This window comes from Chinchilla lanigera, unplaced genomic scaffold (genome assembly GCF_000276665.1).
Source record: "Chinchilla lanigera isolate Chin_1 unplaced genomic scaffold, ChiLan1.0 scaffold00082, whole genome shotgun sequence".
NCBI classification, from domain to species: domain Eukaryota; kingdom Metazoa; phylum Chordata; class Mammalia; order Rodentia; family Chinchillidae; genus Chinchilla; species Chinchilla lanigera.
In genome coordinates, this window is record NW_004955483.1 from 759,033 (window position 1) to 778,393 (window position 19,361).

At 42.0% G+C, this 19,361-nt stretch overlaps 1 protein-coding gene and 3 non-coding genes across 4 annotated transcripts in view; 2 read left to right on the top strand and 2 right to left on the bottom strand.

The window, feature by feature from the left end:
* Positions 1–3,665: 3,665 nt before the first annotated feature.
* Positions 3,666–3,747, top strand: Trnas-gcu. Its single transcript has one exon. It is a non-coding gene; the product is annotated as a tRNA-Ser (tRNA).
* Positions 3,748–9,992: 6,245 nt separating this feature from the next.
* Trnar-ucg lies at positions 9,993–10,065 on the bottom strand. The gene has a single exon. It is a non-coding gene; the product is annotated as a tRNA-Arg (tRNA).
* Positions 10,066–13,621: 3,556 nt separating this feature from the next.
* Positions 13,622–13,693, bottom strand: Trnam-cau. The gene has a single exon. It is a non-coding gene; the product is annotated as a tRNA-Met (tRNA).
* Positions 13,694–14,366: 673 nt separating this feature from the next.
* Positions 14,367–19,361, top strand: part of LOC102014901 — a 33,204-nt gene continuing 28,209 nt past the window's right edge. Inside the window, exon 1 of the mRNA XM_013503802.1 lies at positions 14,367–14,782. Coding sequence (XP_013359256.1) covers positions 14,497–14,782 — 286 coding nt within the window. The 5' untranslated portion in view covers positions 14,367–14,496. The remainder of the gene's footprint in view (positions 14,783–19,361) is intronic.

Consider the following 19,361-nt stretch of genomic DNA (forward strand, 5'->3'; position numbering starts at 1 on the left):
TTTTTCTTTTTTGGTTTTTCTCCGGTACCGGGAACCGAACTCACGACCTTGCGCTTGCCAGGCAGGCGCTTTTGCCGCTGAGCTAAATCCCCAGCCCCCGGTTGTTTTTTTGAGACATGATCTCTCTATGTAGTCCAGGCTGGCTTTGAATTCATTATGTAGCCTAGGCTACCATGGAGCTCACTGAGATCCTCATGCCTCAGCCTCCCAAATGCTAGGATTACAGGCATGCACCATGACTGCTCGCCACTGTAAGTTAATTATGTGCAGGAGTGGTTAAGGGTTCATATGTCAGAAGCCTGCCTATCTGAGAAGTTCCATTGTCTCCATACACAGGCTCTCTATTAATGCTCCTCCTTAGGTTAAGTCCATTCCTGAAATAATTTCAAGGTCTACTGACCAGATGCAAGTCTTCCTTTGAAGGTTTGTTTTATGAGGTTTGAACTTCACTTTGGACTTCGAATGCAGCAATCCAAGGTGTTCATGGAACCTCAAATTCTTTCTATTAACTCTCAACAGTTCAAAACATCTACTCCAGTGTGCTCAGTGACAACAAACCAAGAGCCCCAGGAATTGCTCTGGCCTCTAAAAGGGTTCCAGAAAAAGCCCTCTAAACTCTTTCTAGTGTATTTAGCCTCCATCATGGATGTGGGCCTTTTTTGGGAGACAGTGTTCAGCCTACATCTGCTTATTCTGGTCATGGCATGATAGGAAGAACTTGAACAGCAACTTCACAGGGTCCTCTACTTCTGTATTGTTTACAGTCTGAGGTCAAGGTGTTGGCTGGATTGTCTCTGGACTCAGTTCGGCAGGATCCACTTCCAAACATACATTTTTGATGGCAGGGGTAGCTTCTTAGCTGTCACTGGACTGTGAGTCTCCATCACTTGCTGGCTGTGGGCCGTGGTCCACCCTTAATTTCTCCCCCTGTAGGCCTCATCTGTGCCGCAGCTTGTTTCATCAGGGTGAGTGAACTGAGAAGGAATGTTCAGTTCTATTGTGAGATGGAGGTCGCGCCAATCATCCAATCACATTTTCAGTAGTCTACCCGTTAGAAGCAAGTCACAAAGTTCAGCCCATATTCACAGGAAAGGGATTGTACAAGAAGAGTGCCTACCTCACTGGGGTTTAAATAACCCGAGGAGCTTAAAGCAGAACGAGCCTTGCCTAGGACTTTGTAGGCACATTGTTTTGCTGTACTGAGTGCAAGTCTCTGGCACTTTCTAATTGGGAACATGCTCTCTGGCTCAGCTCCTCCTCCTTCTCCTCCTCCTCCTCCTCGTCCTCCTCATCCTTCTTCTTCAAATTTTCCTTTGTGTATTTTCTGTTATAACTAAGCCGGTACTTAAGCCCTTTTACTGCTGCTCTTCTCACATCATTCCTGAGTATGTGGAACAAAATCTCTAGGGATGATGGCCTGACATGAATATTTCTCAAAAGTTCCCTATGGATTCGATTGTGCAATGCAGCATGAGAACTAGTGGGCTAAGTTTTTCCTGACCAATCTGTTCAAGTTGCCACAGTCCCAATGCATCTACCACCTCTGACATACTGTATATTTTGGTTTTCAATTATTTATTGCATATTTTTTACATAATAATCATCAGGGCAGGAAACTGTGTGAAGTGTGTACGCCTGTTCCTAGAACAGTGACTGGCACATATAGGATGCTCAATAAATATCAAAGACTGAATGAATGAAAGAACCAATGGACCCTCGGCCTCAGTTTGCTTATTATGCCTTATAAACCCTAACCCCCACACTGCCAAGACCAAATAATGTGTTTTTTTTTTTCCATAAATAGTTTATCTTTTCTATTTAAGCCTTTAAGGTTGTAACTTCATATATTCTACTTGTTTTAGCCTAATTTTAAAATTTTTCCTTATTTTATTGTTTTTGCAGTACTAGGGATCAACCCAGGGCCTTTACACTGAGGTATATCCTCATACCTTTTTTGAGACAGGATCTGCTAAGTGAGTAAATCGTCCTGTTGGACTTGATTTTGTAATGTTGTTTTAGCCTCTCAGAGTGCTGGGAGCAGAGGTGTGCACCACCATGCCTGGCTCTCGTCTGAGGTACCTCTGAATTCTGATATTCCAAATTTTGTCTTTGTTTTTCTTTCATCCTCAATATCTTATTTCTTTTGTTACATCACATTGTAACACATACACACATAATTAAAAAATAATGATACTGATTACAAGTGAGAAAGAAAAAGGAGCCCCTGGCTACTCTGTTCAACAGGCCAAGGAGTGGTCTGCAGCTGGCCTGGCCTTCCCTTCTGGGCCACAGAGTTTTCTTCTGGAACATCATCTCAGAACTTCAATATCAGCCTGACCTTTCTCATTATGATGAAATGAGATAGAAACAACAAACACCACATTTTATAACCCTGACTAAGCACAGATAGTAGGACAATGTTACTCTGCAAACACCAACATGCCAAACATCCCTGTCTGACACAGGACAGACCACTGCTTTTGTAGTTATAACTTCATTCTATTTTTATCTTCTTCGGGATACAATTTACCCAGATTCCTAGTTGGAAATTTCCCTCTTTTTTCTGATAGCATCCAGTCTAGACACAGCCTGCTTCCTTACACCTTCTCCAAGCCACCCCACAGGAACTCAGACTCTACAGTAACCTTTAAAATATCTTTTCCCTTAGATGTTCTCTTTCTCATGGTGTGTCCTCCGCAGTAGCAGGACTAATAGATTCAACGGACCTGGCAGCAGAGCATTCCTGGTGGTCTTTTGCTTGTCACAGAAATAGGTAACAGGAACACTAAACACCAATACCAAATTATAATTTGTGTCACATTTACCTGCACAAAATAAAACACTCCCAGCCGCCTGCAAGGCCCACACACAGTTCTGTAAGATAAAGTACAAAATCTGTGATCTGCCGTTCAAAACCAAGCACTGCTTGACCAGCTTGCCCTTCTTCCAGCTTCGACACAATACCCTGGTGAGCTTCACAGAGGCCAGGCGTGTGTCTCTAAAAGGCACTAAGGTCACATGCCTGGCGTCCTTCTGAGAACCCTGCCTAGGAGCTTTCTGGGAGGCCACGGTGACAATAATTGGTTTAATGATGCTGTTAACGTTTGTAGCCCCGTAGAAACGACAAAATCCAATTTGTGTTTAAAAATAAAAGCAGGCCGGGTGTGGTGGTACACGCCTGTAATCCCAGCACTCGGGAGGCTGAGGCAGGAGCATCGTTTCGAGTGCAAGGCCAGCCTGGGATACAAAGTGAGCTCAAGGCCAACCTAAACTGCATAGCGAGACCCTGTCTCAAAAAGACAAAACAAACAAAGAAACAAAAAAACCCAAAACAAAAGCAGTCATAAACCCCATTCTTCTCGGTTGATTTCTCTGGTCTTTTTCCCTGAGGAAGGGTACAGTACTTTGTGGTACTCAGGCCCGCGCCTTCTCCCAAACTCATTTAATTTTTTTTTTTTTTTCTTTTCTTATGAAAGTAAGACGGCCATTTAAAGAGAGAAAAGAGATTGGGGTCATCAACGAAATCACGCGGTAAAACAATACAGGTTGTGAAATGAAGTTCGACTTCTTCAAAAAGGAAGGCAGGAAAAAAACACGTAAAGGAAAAAAACAAACATTGTATTTGATAAAGAAACACGAAACTATGTACAAAGTGTAGTATCTGTGACGAGGTGGCCGAGTGGTTAAGGCGATGGACTGCTAATCCATTGTGCTCTGCACGCGTGGGTTCGAATCCCATCCTCGTCGGTTGGCTCTCCACTGCTGTGAGAGCGAGGTTTTAGCCCCTTTCCCTGTCCGTGGTGCATACTTGCTCCCGTTTCTTTTTATAGAGGCTCGGAGGTCACGAGATTTAGCAGCCGCTCCACGTTGTGCAGACTGGTACTTGCTCGGTGGCAACGGATCGCCCAGGCCACCCGTCGCTGGTCGCTGCTCTCCTCTCAGCACAGACCCCTGTCCTTCCGGGCGAGTTCTCTCTCTGTGTTCCCTGGTCACCTCACCTGGGCTCAAAGAAGTCAGAATTCCAGGGTGGGGCCCAGCGGTCGGTGTTATCTTGCTCACGGGTAGCCCCGTTGGGTCCCCGGGGTTGAGCACCACTGGCCCTACTTGACCCAGTGTCTTACTTGCTCTAGTTGGGACTCCTCTGTCTGGCAGAGTTTGTCAAGTACTTCTCACTTGTCAAATCCCATGCACATTTCCAAGTCCGTAGCTCCCTCTGTGAACCAGTTTGACTTGGTAGCAGGTCCTGCCTTTCAGGAACTCAACTCTGCTTCCCGTACCGTGCTCTTCCGATCAAGAGGCTCTGCTCCTTGCTGGCATAATCTTTCTGCAAGATGCAGAGGAAAGTTATCCCCCATTACAGATCCGCAAACGGAAATACTCCTTATATTTTAGTTGAATTAATTTTAATGGAAGATCTTTCCCAAGCATCCGAGTGCCTATTTAATTCTTTGATCATTTGCTGTGACTTGCATCTTAATTTTATCATATAATCCCACAGAATCTCATCGGTTGCCTATTTTCACTTTATAGTATACTACAGAAAGAGGTTGTCTATACAGAGTAGAGTGACATTTGCAGGACCATAAAGATGAACTCGCTGAACATTTCTCCTCTGTACCAGATATAGATACAGATGAGAAAACTACTGTGGAGAACACACACTAGTTGATAAAAACACCTTCACGTAACCAGTCTATCTTTATCGGGAACCAAGGCTGTTTTACAAGTGCTTGAAGCAATGCAGTTTTTCAGCAATTTTTAACCCTGTGACTGAATTAAGACTTTAGACAGGAAAATGCTTCTGAAATACAGTTTGGTAAAGCATGTAGTTCTCCCATAGCCTCATGATGACTGAAAGATAAGTGTGGTTTTTGAGGCAGTACCTATTTTTGAATTTTACCTGTAGTATATGTGGCCTAAACATGGTTTACAAACTCTGACTTATTTAATCTTGGAAATGAAGGCTCAGGGTAGAGGTAATTCAGTTTGGACTGGAAACCAACATGGAGTCTTCAAGAATTGGCTGATGAGGTTTGTATATTTTGCTTTTTTCCCAGCAAAGAATCAGATGTATTTGATGCCATGGGCATCTGAGCAGTTCTACCTACCCCTTCCAGGTGCCCTCACTTTCCTAAGAAGAAGGTAACAGGAGTATGACTTTTTTACCCTTCTGTCTTCAGACCTGAGCATTTTAAACATTCAACAGATATTGTACAACAAATGCTTAAAGGCATAGTGTGTGTGTGCGCGTGTGTATGTGTGTATGTGTTTGTGTGTGTGTTCATGGAGGGAGAAAAGGGAGTGAAACCTTGTCCAGCTAGGATGTACCAGGCTATTCTTTACTCCTTGTAATATCTATCAAATGAATTTTTTTAAAAAATTATTTTTTGGCTTTTTCAGACAGGGTCTAATTTTTCTAGTTCAAGCTGAGCTTGAACTTAGTACAAACCCTGGCCAGACCTCAAACTTGGTGTGGCCCTCTTGTCTTGACTTCTCGAGTGCTGAGACTACAGCTGTGCACCCCACACCTGTCTACTTTTGTGACTTTTGTAGTGTTACAAAGTGAGAGTCTTGTCTCTGAGACCCACCTCCTTTAAAAACAAATAACTTATTTTCCCTTACCATTAAAAATAAATACACTTAATAGAAAAGATGTATGTCTTTCCCTTCTTTATTTACAATATATCCAGAAGCAGGTGGTTTCTCCTCACTTCCACTGTGGCCACTGAAGTCCAGGCCTCCTGACTCCTCTGCCTCCATCCCACCTCACCCTTACAATAGGTCCTGCACTCAGCAACCAGCAACCAGCAACTAGCATGACGATGCTGAAAGAAAGGTCAGATGCTCTCCCTTGCCTGTTCCAAACCGTCCACCCTTGTCTTTCACTGGACATAAAAGCCCACGTTATGTCATAGCCTGGAAACCCAGGTGATCTGCCTTCCTGTGGCCTTTTCAACTCCTGCCAGTCTCTTTGACGGCTCTACAAGCCACCCTGGCTTCTGGTCCTTTCCTGAACATACAGCTACAGTCCGACCTCTGGGCCTTTGCTCTTGTTCTCATTCCCACTTCCTGGCATTCTTAGCAGATATTTACTTGGGCCAAATCTTTACCTTTGCTCAAATATCTCCATTCATATGATCCCTGACTGCTGTTTCCTAGTTTGGTTTTCCTGCTAATATCCATCAGCCTTTTTGGCTGTATGTTGACAGCTTCCAGGTACAGTTCAGGAGCTTCAGATACTGTGTTAAAACAGAAGGGAAACATAGTTAGGCTGCTATTGGTAAATTATTAGTGGCTACATTGTTAGTGGGTAATGTACAAAATACACAATACATAAATCAAAGCTGCATAATTTTTTTAAGTGCTTGTTGTAGACAGGGTTTGTAAGGGAAACAATTTAATACAGGACCTATCATTTATAAGACTTTATAATATTCACTCAAAGAGTCAAATGCAAAAGAATATGGGAGATCTGTCCATACAGTAGAGACCCAAAGAATCCATTAGAGGGCCTGGATCCCACAGCAACGTCCTGCATGAGTCCACCTGGAGACATAGAGCCCATGGCAATGCCCCCTATAAGTCCCACTGGAGCCTAGAGCACATGACAATGTCTCATGGAGGTCTGTATGAAGGATCTGCATGAGGAAGGCCCAAAGGTCAGTGGTGGAAGCTAGAAAGTCTGCACCAGTGGATGAAAGATCTGTGCCAGCAGGCTGAGGGATCTGCACTGGAGCCATAAAGTGATGCTCAAGGTAAAGACCAGAGCTTGCCTGAAAAAAATAGTAGCCATTCTCAGCAGTAGCAAAGACTTGAGCTCCTCTCATGATGAGAACATGAGTGGAGTTCATATCAGGAAAACCAGTGTGAGAAGCTTCTCCAGGAGAATCAACAGCACATCATCTTTCTCTCCAGTTTTCCTTTTATGCTGTTGGCAACAATCCTCAGGTGGGCTTTCCACACCCAGCACCGCCCTGATTCAGTTCAACTGGGTATTACAGGGTGACTATTAGTTAATCCACCACAGTGCCTGAGTAAGCCCCCCTAATCTCACTGTGAGCCTCTACATCATTCAGAAATACTGGAAAGTGGTATGATAAATCCTGGCTTTTGTTTGGTAACTAATGAACCTCTTTTCTGGAGGCATTGTTTTTGTTTTTGTTGTTGTTTTGTTTTATAACAGGCTCTTGCTATATAGTTTGGGCTGGACTTCAACTCATTATGTAGCCCAGGATAGTCTTAAACTGGCAGTGATTCTCCTGCCTCAGCTTCCCTAGTGCTGGGATTACAGGCATGCATCACCATGCCTGGCTTCCTGGAGGAATTGTAAATTAAAAATCCTTTCTGGAGGATGATTAAGAATTTATATTAATATGATACAGTTTCCTTATGATGAATAAGATCTTTATGTATACCTAAATGTACCAATAAGCTTAATTATATCAAAATAAAAAAGAATTTATATTAAAAGCATAAACAGTATATACACTCTTTAATCCAGAAATGCCAGTACCACATTCTTTTATTTATTTTTAAGAGATGAGGTCTTGCCATATTGCCCAGCCTGGTCCTGAGCTCCTGGGCTCAGATGTCCTCCTTCCTCAGTCTCCTGGGTAGCTAGGACTACAAATATGTAGCACTGAGGCTGGTGAATGCCATGATTTTATATTAAGGAGATAGAATATGAGCAAATATTTATTATATATTTAGGCACGTACAGCAAAGCACTCCATAATTATTTCATTCTCATCCTAAATGAGTACTCAGTAAGGGACTGGTCGCATGTACTGTGTTACTCCTAAATAAAAGATTTTTGGACCATTAAAAGTTATATTGTACTCCACCAAAAGATAACAAGATTGATAAAACTAATAATCAAAATAAAAAACTGCCATTTTGCCTAAAGCATCCTACATCTGAACCAAAATACTGAAATGCTAAAATACAGCACAGTGGATGACTTTGCTACGGTACGGGATGTGAGGGTTGTCTTCTGGTTTTTAACCTGTCTTCTCTTGATCTGGTGTTGTGCTAGACAAAGGGCAGGTGTAACATAAAAGTTAGCTGCTTTGATTTCTGTGATGATGGGTGTTTTAAAATTCAAGCTCATTGGGTAAGGGCCAACATAAACACACCTGTAATTGAGCAAGGTTAATTTGATTGACTTATTGCACTAAGGGAGACAAAAAGCCATGGTGGGCCATTAATTGTCTCAGTATCTCTGTGACTGGATGTCCTGAGAATTGTTATGTAGCAGGTGAGAGGACAAAGCAGGATGAAACCTATTAAGGATGAAGAAGCCGTAATCACCTACAGAAGCCAGGGCGGAGTGGGTTTTGGTCATTTCCAGGGACAATGCTCATATTTTATTAAACTTGCACTTTCACATGACTATGCACTCCTGTGTTTATCTTGATAGTGGTCACAAAATGGCTGTCCCTGTCCTTGGTATGTCCAACAGGAGATGACTGGGGTGAGGCTTTCTCTTAGTTTCAGCAGGGTTGAGCCCTTAATGCCAGACAAGTTCTTGGCTGTCAGTGGCTGCTTCTCTCTTCGTCCATATACATGTTGCATAGGCGTGGTGGTGCATGTGTGTAATCTCAGTACTTGGGAGTTTGAGGCAGGAGGATCACTGCAAGTTCAAAGCCAGTTTGGGTTACATAGTGAGTTCAAAGCTAGCCTGAACTGCATAGAGGGGACCTCGTCTTTAAAAAAAGAAAAGAAAAGGAAAGAAAAAGAATTATCATTCTCCTTTGATTTAGGGCTTAGGGTGGGCATCATTCAAATGTGAATTTTTGTCTCTTGCTTTTAAGAAAAGAAGGAAAGTCAGAGAGATCTTTTTATACCTACTGTGCTTCCAGTGCCTTTAACTCAAAAAAGGTTGATATTGGCAAAATGACATAATTTAACACCCTTTAACATGCTCTCTCCTAATATACAATTTACTTTATCCAATTATTCTTTTTTTGTGATTTCTCTGTTGCCTTCTTCCTCCTCCTCTTCCCCCCCAAACTTCTTAGGGACATGGATTTCGGTTTTCTTTATTCACCAGATCGGAGAATTCTAGATCCTACCTTCCGAAATGCTAGTGCCTAGAACAGCGGCTAAGGAAGGAGGAAGCCATAGGCTTGCCACCACTGATCTGGCAAAACACTCCTGGCCTCCACATGAAGCAAGCAATATCCCCGTCTGGAGTCTACATGTTCCATCATGACAGGAGCAGTTGGAATGTCTTCTTCTCCGACGGTCATTATTGCATTCAGATATGGAGGTACAGGACATGTGTAGTTACATATGTTGCATGTGTGTTTTCCTGACTTCCTGTTTATACACACACAGCACAAACAACTGGGCTCTTTTAACGGCCTTAATTTTTCAGCTCTGCAATTTAGGATTGACTATGAGCTGCTCTCATCCCTTTAATGCCAATGAAACCAAAGCAAAAAATGTTCAGATGAAAAAGGAAGGGAAGAATGAGAACCAGTGACATGGGCTCGAGCAGTAACCCAAGACCTTGTACAGGCTCGGACTAGAAATCTGGAGGTTGTGCCAGCCCGCGAAGCCTGGCGGGAGAGACTTGTTTCCCACTGCGATGATCACCAGGCCTCAGTCTTTAGACTTAGTTGGTCAAGAGGGTTCGGTGTGGTTTATAGAGACGATTTCCTTTTTCAAGAGGCACAGAAATATCTGAAGCCCAGACGCTCAGAACCCAAATCTGGAGAGATTTTGAGACCCTCAAGATATCAGAAGCCTAATTTCAGTTTTGATTTTCTCTCTTCACTCCAGCATCAGTTCTCTCAAGACCTTTTGAGACTGCTATCTTCCTTCCCTTTAAAGAAGAGGAACAAAGGAAAAGTTTGAAAAACGCAGAGAACGAGCAATATTTTCCTTTTAAAGAGACAAAGTGATCTAGGAGTTGTCATACAAAGAAAAAAGAGATAAAGTGATCTAGGAGTAGTCATACAAAGAAAAAGGAAAACAGGAACCTTCATTAACCACGAAGGGATTCGAACCCTCAATCTTCTGATCCGAAGTCAGACGCCTTATCCGTTAGGCCACGTGGTCACTGCCTTCAAGCTTTTTGCTATAACATATAGAAAGTACTGTATTTAATAGCAAATTGTCCAGGCTGGAATTTTAAAAAACTCATTTAATAATAACAAAAAGGCAGTGACGTTCTGACCCCCCATACCTTTAATTAGCGGAAAAATGAAAACTGTAGATGATGTGGATAATTTGGGATGCCGGATGCGGGATTTATGAGAGGTCAGATTGGCAATTATTTTGGTCTGTGGTCTGCGGCTGCTTCACGGAAAGAAAAGTTGCTACCTCTATGACTTCCAGCAGCAGAAATACTGTAGTTTATGTGCCCTAAAAGATGCCAAAATATTACATACTGGCTGCATCAAAGGTTAGTTTTCAGAAAGCCTTTCACAGTTCCTTCCGCATGCAGGCTCACCACAAGCGGGGTCAGACTCTAGATCGCTGGCGCCCGCCCGCGGTTGCTAAGGAAACCGCAGCCGGAAGGCAGTTTCACCATAGCAACGGCAGGGCCTCTGTGCTTGGCTATCTGCGGACCCCAAGCACAAGGGCTGTCACCTCTCCCTATTCTCCAGGCACGTTCCCTGGTTGTGACAATATGGCATCCAAGCACTTTTCAGTAAGTCTCTGTTTAAAAAAGAAAAGGTTACGGTAGAACAGAGGTCCAGAGCCATTACTGTATTCGGAGCTTCCTTATATTTAGAAGCGAAGAAACACAAAACAGAAAAAAAGTTTTTTTTAACCATTAAGAATTTTTATGAATGAATTATCGAAACAATGCAAAACAAGAGGCGATAAAATCATCCTATGAAGAAACAGTACTTGCTCATTTGTGGTAGGACTTGGCTTTTCTAGATTAGTAAAAAAAAAAAATGCCATTTTTTCCTGGTGCATGGAATACCAGCTGGCAAAGAATAGGAGAGTAATAAAAATGTGCTGAATTTTCCATATACATATTTTTGAATTGTCATTTCTAAGGTAAGTTTAAGAAAAAAGGGTTCTGTTCTACAAAAAATTTGAATACAGACTTATCTTTCTCTTCTTGGATACAGAGATTGGTTGAAGAACTATTTGCAATATTTGCATGACCATTTGATGTCATTTTTGGCTAAGCCATCGTGTGTAACTGTGGAAGAGCAGTTGGTTTCTGGATAGTTTTTGAAAAACATTTAATGATTAGATTTGGAGTGTGCGAGAAAGAGAAGTTATATACTACTCCATGATTTTTCTTCTGTACCGACAAAGTTCCCACTGACATGGGTGGCGATGAAGGCGGGAGGAGCGTGGAGGGTGATGTGTGTGTGTGTGTGTGTGTGTGTGTGTGTGTGTGTGTGTGTTAAGACTTGTTTCAGTTTTGTATAATATTTCAGTGGTGATGACCAATATGAGGTGGTCAGACTTTGGTATCATCCGAAATCTCCCTTCTCTCAATTTAGAAGGTGAATTTTTTTTTAAATTTTTTTTTAAATTTTAAAGAGTAAAAGGATAACATAATAATAGGGGGGGGCTTACCAAATTATAGACAAAGTGGTAGGAAATTATCAATGGTTATTGTTTTACATATTGTTATCTACAAGATAGTTTCTCAGGAAAACAAATAGACAAATGATAGTGAGTTACAGACAAAAGAGGTAGGAGATTATCAACAGTTGTTGTACTATACTTAGGTATCTTCAAAGTGGCTTCTAAAGAATATAAATAGAACTATACATGAGTGACCTACTGAATAATCAGTGAAATATTTTTTGAAAGATAAATTAATCAAAGAACAAATCACAAATACGTATAAGAATTCCATAGTTTTGTTTTGTTTTGTTTTGTTTTGATACGAGAGAACCTGATCATACTCTTTGTTCACAGTTGTTTGGAAGCTTTCTACTGCCTAGGAAAAATAAAATAAAAATGTATGTATTGCATATTGACTCCTTTTATGACCTGCCTTTTACCTGTTTTGCCATAACTCCAGAGTGTACTATAAGATCTAAAATTTCAAAAGATCTAAAATTTCTAGAGCTTTCTTGACATCTTTGACCCTTAAAGGGCCCCTAGAAGATCTAACCTCAGGTTCCCAGACTTGCTAGATCTGCTGGCCATGAGGATGCACAGATCCCTGAAACAGGGAAGGCTCTCTATTGGCCCGTTCCCTTATTGGTCAGACAGGCTGCAGCCCTTCAGTTAGCAACGTAGTAAGCTTCATTGCTCTGCCAGCTCCTAAACCCCAAACCCTTCATTACCACAATAGCTGCCTCTCAAGGGCTCTGGGAGTTTTTTCTGCTTTTCAATGCAGCCCCTCAATTGTCTGCATGACATGCAGTGTCTTTTTCTTCCTGGCTTTTAGTGTTGTGACCAATACACTGTTACCAGTCTCATCTACCCAGTGTTGGAAATGAGGCCTATGTTTCACTAAGTGTGAATAGCAATCCATCCCAACACAGCCACATTTTGCTTCAAATTTCTCTCCCTCATACAACCTCCCTTATCTCCATACTCCATCTCACTCATACAACCTCCCTTACCTCCATACTCCATCTCACTGAATTATTTAGGGTTCCTTACGAACTCTTAACTCTCATGCCTCTTTGTATTTGTTTCTTTTGCCTGCAATACTCTCTTTGGTTTTCTAGCAAGTATTTCTTCGAGTTTTGGCTCAAAACTTGCCACCATTCTGAAGGAGACAATTGCCTCAGCACTGTTAATGCAGCAAAATTCTTTTATTCACTTTTCACTTAATTTTGTAGATAAGTACCATGGTGAGGACCCTTGACCACACCTGCAAAGTGCTGGAAGAGTCACCTTTACTGATAAAGACGTTATTCTGTGTTCCAGAGGCACCAAATCGCTATAAACCACATTGTCAGCATATTTAAAGTAAACATGAAGATTCATGATGTGCACCTGGTGCCTGGCTAAGGGTCCACCCCATTGCTGGTCATATGGTAGCCAGTGACTAGCTCCCTTTAGCACCTCTGACTCCATATTCAAGTGGACTTTGTTTGAAGAGTACGGCTGACATGCAGATCACAGCTCAAGAGAAAGCATATGTGTGTTGTCATTGAAGACTGGAAAGAAAACCTTCCTCAGCCTTCAGCTGTCTACATCTGTTTCCTGCATTATATCCTTTGCTGTGATAAAATTGGAACTGTGAGTATATGTCGAGTTACATAAGTACTCCCCTGAATCAGTGGTGGTCATGGCTACATCCACCAATTTCCTTTATTACACTTAGTGGACAGTCTTTTTAAGGAAATAGTACTATGTTGAAAATATTTACTTGTACCCGTCTTCATCCGTGTCACTCAGCCGATTTCAGACTTTTTTCGGCTTCACAGGACAACATGGATTTGTGATAACCGGCTGACAATGGTGTTATAAGCATTTTGATAACCATAAATCTAATTTATTGAGAGGACAAATTAATGATACATAGGAATCCAAGAAAGGTGCAGATCTTCAAAAGTTTTAAATGTATTTTTGAGACGCTGTTTCAGTTTCCGTAATTTGTTTTCAAGTATCCGGATGTAGTTTGTTTTCTTAAAGTAACCAATTGGATTTTAGCTCAATAAAAGGGATGAAAACAACTTAGCAGAGGATGGTTTCGATCCATCGACCTCTGGGTTATGGGCCCAGCACGCTTCCGCTGCGCCACTCTGCTACCTAGGAATGGCTTCCTCCTAACAATACTGTTAACTCTGCTCTTGCATGATCTCATCATGAGACTCACCAACCAGCAGGAAGTCGCCTTTTTCATACGTGGAGATCACAGGGTGCGTATTGTTTGGAAAGTCGTGTCGGCATCAAACAAAAAGCAAAGCTTAAAGACACAACCATTAGCGCTCATAAATAGCTGGGTGCAGATATGAAAGGAGGCTTAGATACGGAAATGGACATTGCAGATTTTAATAAAGTCGGGGGGGGGCGAGGACACGTGTAATGGAACTAGGATCTCTGCGCAGCCGGCAAGAATAATACTACGGAATCGCTAAGCAACTACAAATTTGCGTTCCGGAGAAAACTTGAGGCGAAGGAGAGAGCGAATGTGGCATTTCTCAGATTCCTCCCCGGGAGCGTTTCCGTCCCTAACAGCAGTGAGAGGAGCGGGAGCGCACAAATCTTGCCTCTTTCTTTCGTCCGAGGCTGCGGCAAGCAGTTCTGGTGCAGTCGTCCTAAAGAGACACAAGTGACAATTACTTAAGAAACCTTAGCTTCGTTAGTCTGACTTAGACACAAGGCCAGGAAAGATCCTCTTCCCGTAGAAGACTCTTAGGTGGGACTTCCCTGGCAAGCGCGCTGAGGGAACACAATCCGGGTCATTGGTGACGTCACCATGCAGTCTGCGAAGGCGGGACCAAAGTGCACCCGCGGTCTGCAGTCCTCAATTAGGTCCGCAATCGATGCATATAAGCAGTATTATAGCCGCATAGCGTCACTTTTCTGAAGTCTTTTAGTGGTTTCAACATGTCTGGACGTGGCAAAGGAGGAAAGGGTCTTGGGAAAGGTGGTGCTAAGCGCCATCGTAAGGTGCTTCGCGACAACATCCAGGGCATCACCAAGCCCGCTATCCGTCGACTGGCCCGGCGCGGCGGTGTCAAGCGCATCTCCGGCCTTATCTACGAGGAGACGCGCGGGGTGCTGAAGGTGTTCCTGGAGAACGTAATCCGTGACGCCGTCACCTACACGGAGCACGCCAAGCGCAAGACAGTCACCGCCATGGACGTGGTCTACGCGCTCAAGCGCCAGGGACGCACGCTCTACGGCTTCGGCGGCTAAATCTCATCTGTTTCCTACCAAAACTTAACATCAACCAAAGGCCCTTTTCAGGGCCGCCCATGTTTTCCTTTAAAAGAGCTAGCATTTCTTGCTTCCGGTTCTTGCACATTAAATTTTTTCGAAGTATCCAGTGGGTTTTGGCTCCCTTTATGTGAGCTAATGTGGGGACGGAGGTAGTTTGGGTCTTGGTTTGATTCCTTGGCGCCTGCGTGCTTTGCGCTCTGGCAAAGCTTGTCTTTTGAGGCGAAAGTAGCGGACCGCTCTTCACTCCCGCGTTGCCGCATTCAAGATGGCGGCCGGAGACCGCCTGGCGGGAGAACAAAGCGCTCGGTCTCAGCGCCTTCTCTGGGGGTGCTGCTGTGTAGGTGGAGTTTGCAGGGACTGCGAGGAGTGTTGGAGATCTTTCCTCAGCACAAGAGACTCAGGTAATTCTGTGTTTCACTTAGAGCATTATAAAAGCTAGAAGATGTTAATAAGATAGCCTTAGCATTTTTAAAAGTATTCATACAGGGGGTCGGCGGTATATAGCTCAGCGGCACGGCGCCTGCGTGGAAAGCGCGAGGCCCTGAAGATTCCCAATTACAAAAAAAAAAAAAAAAAAATCATACGAACAGTACAGTTCACCCAAGTTAAATATTGGACTGTAAATCCTCACATTTCGTACAATGAATGTCACCGGTTTGGCTTGGAGATCCACTTAGATTTTTGTCTGCCTCAAATCTTTTGATCTAGAAAAGCTACTTTTCCATTTTTAGGCAGTGTGCTATAGAACAAACCTCTACACTGTTATTTGGTTTGTTTTCCCTAAGTTTATAGTCAAACGGAGGTTGCTATATCAGAGAGTTTATACATGATAATGTACATCCCGTGGCACCGTATCAGGAGTGCATGATGTTTGCCTTATCCAAAATTTGATATAATGCTCACTTTCTGGCTTAGTGATAATTCCATTGTAAAATCAACCTTTTCCTTGTGGCCAGCAAGTAATCTATGGAATGATACATTGAAATTAGAAGACCTAATAGTTATTTTGAGTTTTTTTTCCAAGAACCTAATTTTCTTTTTTCTGTGTGCTTGTTCGTGTGCACGTGCATGTATGTATGTGTTGAGACGGTCTCGCTGTGTAGTTCAAGGCTGGCCTTGAACTTACTATGGAGCCCAGGCTGGCCTTGAACTCTGGATGATCCTCCTGCCTCAGCCTCCTGAGTACTAGGATTATAATTGTGAAACACCATGCCTGGCGATAATTGTGTAACTGTGAAAAGAATCGCATATCATTAGAGCTAAGACATTGATTTGAGAAGAACTCACTTGAATGTAATTTTAAAAGCAAAAAAAATTTTTTTTTCACTATAGCATATGCCAGGCATTGTTCTATGCTGTGGGAATTGCAGTAGTGAATGACAGTGATGAAAGCAATATTTCGGTATTCATTCATGGAGTTTATATTACTTGGGTGTGCAATATAAAGTAAACACAGTATATCTTATGGTACAGTGCTATCATTACTGAAGCACAAGAAAAGCAAATTTTGTGATAGGTAATGTGTGGTTTTTAGCTGTGTGAAGCATGAGGGCTTAGGTATCGCATAGGTAACACTTTGGGATGAAATGTACTGGTGCTTGTATGTATACTTAAAAAAATGCTACCGATGCTATGTGTTTAGGTCATGTTTGCATCTCTTTCCTCATTAGCACCTTCCTTCATTGCTTTTGTAATGCTCTAACTGTAAGCCCGAAGGTACTATTTTAGATAAAGTGGTCAGAGAGAGCTGTGTTGAGAAAGCGAGGGTTGGGAAAAGTGGAGTGTTCTACATAGAAGGCTTAAGAGTGAAAGTGTTTAGGAAAAAAGGAGATTCGGTCTCAGAAGGAAATGGAAGTGAGTATTTTTTGTATGGCTTTGTAGGTTAATGAAACTGCTTTGACTTTACTTTTGACTGAGGTGAGCCCCTGAAGGGTTTCAGCAGAGGGCCGACAGGATCTGATTTATGTTTAAAAATGGTCTTTATCTGGATGCTTGATGGAAAATGTGATAGGGGCTAGAGTGAAGCGAGGACACCACATAGGAGGCTGCAACAAAAATTGAGTTGAAGTGGCTTGGACCGCTGTGCTAGTGGTAGAGTTGTAAAAAGTGATTAGACCCTGTGTATATTTTGAAAGGAAGGCTTAAGACCTTTGTTTCCCCTCTTATCTAGTGATGTCTAGGGTCAGAGAAAGAAAATTTGTAGATGATTTCTATGATGTTAACCATAGAAATTGGGATGGAGAATCCACATTGCTAAAATCAGGAAGAATATGAGAAACAAATTTTTGAAGAAAATTGTACTCCTAGTTTTGAATATTCAGGGAGAGTTTGAAATGTCTGTCCGATATTTAAGAGGATGATGTGAAATTGTTGGATGTATGAGTCAGAAATTTGGGGAAAAGAAGTTGGCTAGGAACAGAGTTGAAAGTTGTCATGATATAACTGCCTTGAGAATGGAAAAGCCACAAGATCTAAAGAAAAATTTTGGGGGGCCGTAGGCTGCAGAAAGAAGGAATGTTTACTAGGTACTCATCATGTCAGCACTTTGTTTTATAAGGGCTTTGCCCAGTTTTCTCCATTTTTTCTATAATTCTCAGAACAGAATACATTTTATCTGTATGTATGTGGAAAAATTCTCTCAGCAAGAAAGAATATGCAGTAACTCTGGAAATCTCACCCAAATAATGTTTTCAAATGAGAGCGTGAGCCAATCCCTGTGGTGAGGCAGTGACACAGTACATATATGCACACCCATTCTGAAACGCACCCACTCTCCCCACGTGTTTTGCAAGCAGTTCCACAGTGTTTTCAGGCCTCCTGAAGCCTATGGTAGTGCTCAGCTGAAGAGTTCTGTATCTGATGCTGCCTTTTCTTTTAGTTTGATCCTAAAATTCTTCACAGATGATTCCTGAGAATCAAAATCTGATTCTGTTGAACTGTTGTCTCCTTGTTGCTGTGGAGATAGGTCTATTTGTTGAAAACATAGAAATTAAATGACTGCCCCACAGATTTTTTTCCCTTTGAGCCCCAATCTCAGACTGTGGTACCTACTGAAAGTCCTTGAGACAGTCCAATTAACATTCACTTCTAACTTCAGTAGGGTTCAGACAAAATTTTGGAAATTACCTCTGCAAAAAGAGCTCCTCTTATCACCTTGACTTTGGTGAACTGCAAATCTCTCTGTTCAGCTGGAGCCATTTTTATCTTTTCTTTCACACTGGACATCCAATCTATCAAAGTCCTAATAACTTAATTCTGAAAATACAAGCAATTTCTTATTCTCACTGTCTTGTTCACTTTTATTAGTGCAGTGTCCTGGTCACCAAAGTACTTTCCATGGCCCCAAAGGCCTCACTTTTAGGCCTTTGTTAGCTCTTGGGCCTCAAATCCCTGTACTTTTTCTCTCCTTCCTGTCATATCTTCACCAACCCCTGGAACCTCCTCGGAGCATACATCTCCCAGGGTCTGTGTACTGACTGTTCCCTCTGCATGGGCCATTCCTCTTCCAGACCTCTGCAGGTATTGCTCCCTGCAAATAGCAAGCTTCGGGTTTGTATATAAACACCACCCTGCTAGTGAGGCTGTCTGATCACACACTGTGAAGCCTGACTTCCCCTCATTCTCTCAACACACACCCTGCAGAGAAGCACAGCAGGAATGGAGTATGGCAGAAGATGTCAGAAGAGTGTGTAATTCAGGTGACTATTTCCCTTTTCTGGTGGAAAAGGAAACTATTTCATGAAAGAAACTTCCAAAAAAAAGTCTAGTGTATTAACAATTTTGCAAAGTGCTGTACTTAAAAAGTGTGATATTTCTTGTAACAAAATTTCAGAACAAGCAACATGTAATTGTTTATGGAGATTATGTCTTTTTGTGGAAGATGGTGATTTGTCCATGAATATATTTGTCTGTTATTATTTCTTAACCTTAAATTATAATCCTATATAAACATAGGTAAGTTATAAAGGATACTATGATGATCATACTTGATCCCAATTACCAACCAGCTAAAACACAGATTGCGAATAACTCCTTTGCTGCAGTCTCCTCCTGCTGCTACTCATCAGAGGTAACCACAACTTAGAATTCTGTTATTTCTATCTTTCTTACCTTAAGATTTCTTTATGCTTTTCTGTTCTTTACGATCACATTGCACTGTTTTGATCAGTTTTCTTATTTGATTCTCTTTGAGGTCATTAGGCTATGAATTTAGATAAGCACATATGCTTAGAGTTACAGGATTAGGTGATTTACAAATGCTTGTCAGTCTGTTTTCTTTCTTTTAGGTTATGATTCTTTTACTTTTCTAAAAAAATTTCCTGAGAATATTGTATCTTTAAATTATTATTCTATTCATCTAATACATAGTTATTGTTCAGAAATTATTTGTTGAACAAATGACTTTTATATTTCTTAATGTAGGATGAGGAGCTCTGGAGAGGAGACAGAACTTCCTATCTGTTAAACATCCCTGGGAGTTTTGAAGAAAGCCCAGTAGAAAAGGTTATCTTCAGAGGAGATGTTAAAGA